At 45.2% G+C, this 7,796-nt stretch overlaps 1 protein-coding gene across 1 annotated transcript; it reads right to left on the reverse strand.

Moving 5' to 3' along the window:
- Positions 1 to 631: 631 nt before the first annotated feature.
- Positions 632 to 2,652, reverse strand: SIVA1 (SIVA1 apoptosis inducing factor). Its single transcript, XM_030484012.1, has 4 exons — positions 2,473 to 2,652; positions 2,127 to 2,324; positions 1,578 to 1,731; positions 632 to 1,101 (listed from the first exon to the last, which is right to left on the reverse strand). Exons 1-4 carry the CDS (start codon positions 2,588 to 2,590, stop codon positions 1,044 to 1,046), a joined length of 528 nt encoding a protein of 175 aa, XP_030339872.1. The 5' UTR covers positions 2,591 to 2,652; the 3' UTR covers positions 632 to 1,043.
- Positions 2,653 to 7,796: the final 5,144 nt, after the last annotated feature.

Below are 7,796 nucleotides of genomic sequence, written 5' to 3' on the forward strand. Positions count from 1 at the left end.
GTCTGAAATCAGCCATTTAGGTCATTATTTTCCTGAGGTAAAGATGACTGCAGTTGTCTTATGCATGGTTGCCTTGCAAGATTACAAGTCTGGTGTTTTTATTTTTAAAAACATAGCAAAAATAGTAAAAGACAATTACTTTGAGGGGCTTTCCAGCAGTACTTAATGACAGTCACTCCTACAGCACAAACAATACTAAGCAAACTGGTCTCTGCAGTGATATGAAAGGAAAATAAGGAATGATCTAGTTTATGGAGATGTACACTGAATGCTGACCATCCTTCAGACCAGTCCATGAGCTATTTTTGAGTGGGTTTTCACGACAAGATGAAGTTTACAGTGTAGATGATGAACTTGTACAAACAAACTGCTTTCCAAGAAAGACCCTGCATAAAGTATATGGTAAAATTAGTCTTTAACACCCAACTATTAAGCTTTTTTTTGCTTCAAGCCTGGTGTACCATTTCTATCAAAGTTACCATGGAAAGAACAACTAAACCCATCCAAACTTGCAGTAATAATAAGATGTTTGTGACAGTTTGAAACATTTTAACCAAAAACCAGCAAATTTTCTATGTCGAAAAGCCTTCAGGCCTGGCTGATTTTCCTAGTTAGCTCACAAAGAAAGTGGTGTGTGTCCACAATAGATTTACACCCACCTGCAAGCACAAAAGGAGCAACTGATTTCTATTCTGATCCCACAAAAGCATGTCCTAACATGAGCAACAAGTGGAGAGACACTGGCTAAATATTCTGAGTTCTGTATCACATAAGGTGTATCACCAGGTATGAGCATAAAGCGGCCCCTTCCAGATAAGCGCATCACAATTAGGGAAAAGGAGAAAGTTGACTCAAAATAATCTAGAAAGCCTCAAAATATAAAACTTTATTTAGCTACAATATAAAGTAGTATAGTATAAAGATATAAAACATAGAAATTCCATAATTAATTCACATGCTAAAAGGATTAATAGGCCAGCGGCAAGGAGGAGACTTCATAAAATGTACAGACATCTCAGCCATAAAGGCTATTTCATCAAGATTCAGACTTGAAATATCGAACAACCATTGCAGAGAACTTGCTCTCCCACATCACCATAACTAGGAAGGAAAGAAAACCAAAAGAAAGAAAGTCAGTGTGTCTATTGTTTCTGGAACATAAAGAATACCATCCTATTCCATTATCACTGTAATAACAGGACTCCCACACAGCACACTCAGTATTTCTTGATATGACAGAACTTAACAATGATGGCAAAAAATTAAGATTACTCCTTGAGAGTGCATTCATCCATCACTGGCCAGCATACCGTATTGCTGGCGCGAAAGCAAGAGGAGTTTTTGCCTCCTAGAACATTCAAATTAGAAGCTAAACTCAACTTGCACCAAGATTGATCAGACTGCTTCACACAGGCATTTTATTTCCCATGTTTCAGACAGTTTTACTGCTGCTAAGGCAGTATGAAAAAGAGTCCTTTATGTGGATGAGCCAGATATCTGTTGGGTCTTCTTATGCTACAGACAATTTTCAGGGCATATACAATTAAAACTAGCTTAAAAATTCAAAAGGCACTTACTCAAGAGTGGAGCACAAAGAACAGATCACTGTGTTACAGCAGCTGCAGAGGCTGCTGCAGTTCTGGCAGACAAACTGGTCGCACTGCGTACATGCTTCCTTGACATCAGCAGTTCTCACACACGACGAGCAGGCTTTGGAAGCTCCCACGGGTGCTTAGAGAAGACACAATTAAGAAAAGATGTATTTTACAGCAAAACAGAGAAAGCACCTGGAAGTTCTAAGAACTGCAGAGCGTGGCATTTCCACTCAGCATTACAGCTACAGGTGGCAGCACTCTGCAGAACATACTTGCAGGCACCAGCACAGTGCTCACTGCTTATAACTGTTGGCTCCTTTACCGCTCGACGGCAAGACCGCTAAGAGACTCTCACGCGGACCATGCACGCAAGAGTTATTTCCAAACCCGTTAGTGAAGCTCAAATCTAACCGTTTCTTTTCACAAAAGGACCATAAAGAAGAACCACGGTGGGACACCCTCCCCCCCGCTCCACGGCGTGCCGGGCAGCCCGGCCCACCCAACAGCGCAGCGCCGGACGAGGCCACTCACCCTTCCCCGCGGCGACGGGGCGCCTCAGCAGTTTCCCGTCCTGGCCGATGAGCAGCTGCCCGCTCCAGCGGCGCCCCGCGCTGCCGTCCTGGGCCTCCCCGCCCGGCTCCGGCGAGCGGGTCACCGCGGCGGGGCTGGCGGGCCAGGCTCCTTCCATGTACGCCTGAGCGCCCCTGAAGAGCAGCCGCCGGGTCCTCTCTGTGGGCGGGAGAGGAAAGTTAGGGGCGGCTTCTCCTCGTCACCGCCCGCCGCCAGGCCCGAGGGGAGGCGGCTGGAGGCCTGCGGGCACAGGCCGGGCCTGGGGGCCGACGGCTCCGGCGCACCCCCCCGCTCCCTCCCGCCTCACCGAACACCTCCCGGCAGTACTCCTCGCCCCGCACGCCGCGGCTCAGCTCACGCAGCCCCACGCGTGTTTTCAGCTGGAGCGGGGCCGCCTCCCCGAAGGGGCAGGAGCGCTTCGGCATGGCGGGCCCGGCCCGGCACCGCCTCCCATGGCCGCCCCGCTCCGCCGCGTCACAGCCCAGCCCTGCCAATGGCGGCGCGGCAGCGGGAGCCGCGAGGGGGCGGGCGGGGGGCGGTGGCGACGCCTCAGGCCCGGCCCCGGGAAGGCCAGCCCTGGCCTGGTAGGTGGGAGCCGGCACCGCTCGGTTCTGTTCGCCCGGAGCAGGTCGGTTTGTCTGCAGGAAAACGCCTTTTACCGCCGTGTCCCAGGCGCCCGCCGCGGCTGGCTGCGGCGCCCGACCGGCCCTGCTGCGTCTCGGCGGGTGGAAGCCGTCTTCTCTGTGCGCCCGGTCCGTGGTGTCAAGAATGCGGCAGGACAAAGCAAAGCATGGTTTTGAAGGTCGGGTTTGTCGATAAACCCTCTCTCCCCGTTGGTGTTCCTGGACTCGCCTTCCTTTCTGCAGGTCTTGCCGGTTGCGTTTGTGTTCGGGCTCACCTAGTTCTTCCTAAACCACCGGCCAAAGTTACAGCTGTCCAAGTGCCACAGAACCAACGAAAATGTGCACTAGTGGAAGAATTCACTGTTCGTAAAACCTGCGAGGAGGCTGGAGAAGCTCCAGCTGGCCAGGGCTCCTCAGCTCCGGCCAGCAGCGGGAGCGGGTTCATCACTCAGTGCTTAGCAAGGTTTTGGGGACCGATGCCCACATTCTGCTACACCATGGGGCTAAACCCTGAGACTTTCTGTGGTCATTGTGTGACAGGGAATTACTGCAGTTTATTGGAATAATCTCCCCAGTGAACTGGTGGATTCCCAAAGGTCAAGATGCTTAAGGCTTGGCTGGACAGGGTGCGGGGACATCTACTCTAGGTCATGCTTTGCCTAGAAAGGTTGGACTAGATGACCCTTGAGGTCCTTTCCAACCTGGTGTACTATGTATACACTGTTTTCCTCAGGACAAATGACCTTTAAAACTAGTGTTGGTGTCCCTAGATCTATATTTTGTGTCATTTGAAGAACATAATCAGTCACAACAGTTGCATTTCTTCCAGAAAGGTTTCTGAATTCAAACCTTCACCTGTATAATACGCTAGGACTCTGGACAAAAATCACAAGCAAGTATAGGAGTGATTTTTCCATCAAGGAACACCAAAACCATGCTGCTTCAGCACTAGCTGCTGAACTGCTACTAGTTTGCAGGTACAATCACACTGATTTCCTACAGGTTAATGTTATTTTTAGATATATATATTTTCTGTAGAGTATATCAGCCTAGCCATGTGGTCTGTGGAGTGGAAGCTACGGCTCTAATGCACAGTAGTTGACAAACATCCCTTCTGAGCTCCAAGTCTTACTCCCGCCACACTTTTTTTAGCCGTGAAGATTTCTACTTCATCTTTTTCTGCACGTACTTTCAAATGCATGCTTAAAGATGTTCAGCAGACAGTCTTCCACTGGACATTGAAAACTCACGGTCTTTTCTTCCTCTCTAAGGAAATGTCTTTGTGAATATTCATTAGATATAAACTCTGCTGTCCCTGAAGCTCTCTGGGGAATATGCATGAATCAAAGGTAATCTCAGTCAGACAGAGCCTGGTCAGGACAGAGGGCAGTAGATCACACATTTCATTAACAATGTGTAGGATAAGTGTGGATGGAACTTGACTGACTGAGAACTGGATGAAATACAAAGAGAAAAGTTGAAAGCGCTCTTCTGCTTTTGAAGCAGGAGTGTTCTAGAACACTCATCTCAGAAAATGAAGTAGATTTGAAAGTGAGCAGCACATGCTGCAGCAGTGCAGTCACTAAAGGGTACATTTAAGTTAAACTCCTTGAGGTCTGATTACATTTACATGAGCCACCACCACACCACTGCAGGGTGGGTGTAGCTGAGTCAGCCTTAGGTGGTGACATCTCTCAATCTTAACAACATTTGTTACTGATCAGCTATTTCCTATTCATAAGCTATAAAGGCAAAATAATTCTGTCTAGTCTGTACCAACATACCTCAGCATCCTACATGGGGGAATTGGTTCATCTGCCAGTCTGTTGACTTGTTATCCAATAGAATGATTCTGAGTATTTTGTTACTTTCATAGCAGTAAGCCTTGAGGAATATCTGCTGGTGATGTGGAAGTAGAAGAAAGGCTGAGATCTGCTCTGGCAAAGCTTGCTGCCATGAATGTTCATGAAAATTAATGTTGATGATTTCCCAGGTTAGTTAATGAGATTGTGTGTTACATTACACAGCTTCTGAATGGGAAAAATTGACTCAAAAAACCCCAAACCGGTAACGGTAATTATGAAATATGATTATTTTGGTTTATCCTTGAAAATGTGTTTGTGAAAAAAAGCAGAGAATAAAAATTACAGTCTTTTTCTTGCCTCTTTGCTTCTATTTGTGCCTGTGTGGATGTTTCAAATTGCCTGGTTGATACCTTTGTCACTTACAGAACAAAGAAAAATTTCTTTTTTTTCAATAGTTTCCACTTCCAGTAAGCAGATTTAAAGAGCAAAATGGACTGTGCTCTCTATCTTTCCTAACCTATTTCTATCAGTGCTTCAGGAAAGTCAGGGTAGACACAGAAGGACTCTGGCCAATAGTTCACCTTCATCACTTCTAGCATTTTAGAGCTCAGAAATTTTCTGAGCCAAAATTTCCATCTGGATCTGAATGTTTAATAGTTGCCAGTAGGCTTGTTCTTCACAAATTTGTCCAGTCCCCTTCTCAAAACGGGTAATGTTTCATTTCTTTGACTAGCAAGGTCTGTAACTTTGCAATATTATTATTAAAAAATGCTTCATCAGGTTTGTTTTTAGTTTGCTGCCTGTTAGTTTCCTTGGGGGCTTCCTATGGCTGGTTTTATAAAAAATAACAAAGAGCAATTCCCTACTGATTCTCTGCATAACATCCATGACTATAAAGATGCCTGCTGTAGTATCCTCTTTCAACTTTTATTCAAGACAAAACCTTTTGTCATGTTGAAACACTCCTTTGCACTGTGTCTTGCCTCACATCCCCTGTGCTACATCCCCGTGCATGGCATGGGAAGCCTCAAACATGCACTGTTGCTCTTGGGAGCGACTGGGGTGCATGGGAAGGGAGGGAGGGAGCCCTGTGAGCCCTGAGAGCTCTGGGCAGCAGGGGACTGGGTGTCTGAGAGCACCTTGCACACAGGGTACAGACACCCTCACTCCTTTTCCATACCTCCCACAATCTCTAACCTCCCTCCTGAAGCTCGGTGGCCAGTGTGCTGGCTGTGGGCACACTGTGCAGCTGGACCACACCAATCTAAAGGTGTTTTCTTCTTGGTCCCTCCCCTAGTAATTCCTAACATCTGATTTGTCATTTTGATTATTACTAAAGTAAAGTATCAAACTGGTGCTTTCAGGGAACTATTCATACATGGTTCACAGCATCGCTCCCCTGAGTGCTAACCACTTAGCTCAGAACTCATCACTCTATGTATGTAACTGGGGTTATTTTCCCCCCATGTGTACTGCGTACTTACTGACAGTGCCAATTTATTGCCTGCTTGGTATGGTGAGAGCCTCGAAAACACACAGCTGTAGCTCATCCCAGTTGGCTTTCAGATTTGACTTTTAACAGTAGTGCAGCAAACACTGATACCTCACTGCTCATCTCCCTTTCTCAGAGTACTTTAATATACTAAATTGCGAGAAGCTTCCTCAGGTTTACCAATCCTCAGGACTACACCAATCCCTTCCTAAGAACTGACATCACATTCCTTTTGCACTGAGACCAATTTAATTAAATATATCACTTTCAGACCTCAACTACAATAGAATTTGCCTACAAAATGTAGAGATTTACATTTTAAGTACTCCAGTAAGTGACTACAGATGTTAAGATTTTTGTTTCTGAACCATCTGTAAGACAATTATAATAAATGTTTGCCTGTCAGCCAATGCTTCCAACTACTCCAAAATTTAATTAGAAATAAACAGGCAGACTGGAGTAAAAATCACAGACAGTGTAAATCACAGGCATGGCAAATCAAGACCGGATGCTTTCTTAAAAAGAAAAGAACTTACAAGCTTGAAAAAGAGCAAATGGAGGAAAATTCTGCCTTCCGTTTTAGGCAGGGTCAGACAAAATATCCACGATGGCTGATTTGTGAATCTAAATATTCATCAGTCTTATTTCTTCCCCTCTACGCCTCGCTCTGCAAGCAACCTTTCTCTATTTACCATAACAAGATAAAGTGTTCCATTTTAGGAACAGGTGGCAGATAAATAGCAACCTAGGTGATTATATTAGGTTTTAAACTGCTCCAAATGCCTTATAGTAGATTCTCATAAGCATCAGAAGGGCCTTAAAAATCATTTATCTTTCTCTCCAGCTTCACTTATACAAAAGCTCTCCCCTCCATGTGCTTGTAGTAAAAATTCCCCATTTATTCTATTCTTTCATTATTAGGCCATTTAGAAAGAAATCAAAACACCATGCCTAGACGTGGGACTTGGTCTCTCACACCACTTCTAGTAAGGCATTTCCTTAATGATTCCTCTCAATTGTATTGATATAAGGAGTGGATTTCGGCCAACTCACTGGTTATTTTCTAATATTTTAATTCTAAAACAGTGAAAGGAATATTCTGGAAATTCTTTTAAGTGGAATATGTATTATAGCAGCTGATGTAGTGGGCTGTGGAGCAGCATGCAGGCTGTATTAAGTCAGCTGGAGTATCAGGACTCACACACGACTGGCGTAAAGCACCGCACCCCATGCACTCAGTCCCACTGTACTCTTCTTTCTATGCTCTGCAATATGGATTCCAAGATTTAAAAAAACCCCAACTCCTTGAACAAACCTGCTTTTCCTAGAATGGCTCAGGGCTGGTTTCTTTCTTCTGTACCCTTTTCTTTTCCTATAGCACTGTAGCTTGTCAGCCTTAAGAGACAACATGTTTACAACTCAGATCAAAAGGCTACACCCAGTTCAGACATTATCTGTTTGTAATTGCATATCATTTTACTCTGACTCATTAGCAACAGAGTTCGTGCCCTCATCTTGATGAGCTGGTTCACGCATGAAAAAATATTTGATAAGCCAGTGATGTGCGGGATTAAGGGCTGGCTTTTGAAGTATGCTGCTGCTAAACCAAGGTTCTGCCATACCGGCATAGCAACCACTACTCATTCTTAAATTAGCATGGTGTGGTTGCATTTCATAGCATTTTTCTACTCTGCCAGCTATGAGATAGACC

Source organism: Strigops habroptila, chromosome 4, assembly GCF_004027225.2.
Source record: "Strigops habroptila isolate Jane chromosome 4, bStrHab1.2.pri, whole genome shotgun sequence".
In the NCBI taxonomy this organism is placed as follows: Eukaryota; Metazoa; Chordata; class Aves; order Psittaciformes; family Psittacidae; genus Strigops; species Strigops habroptila.

Coding starts and splice junctions, on each gene's coding strand:
- SIVA1 (XM_030484012.1), bottom strand. CDS start 2,590: ATGCCGAAGCGCTCCTGCCCCTTCGGGGAGGCGGCCCCGCTCCAGCTG. Junction 2,325..2,472: donor GTACTGCCGGGAGGTGTTCG/GTGAGGCGGGAG, acceptor TCCCGCCCACAG/AGAGGACCCGGCGGCTGCTC. Junction 1,732..2,126: donor CCCCGTCGCCGCGGGGAAGG/GTGAGTGGCCTC, acceptor GTCTTCTCTAAG/CACCCGTGGGAGCTTCCAAA.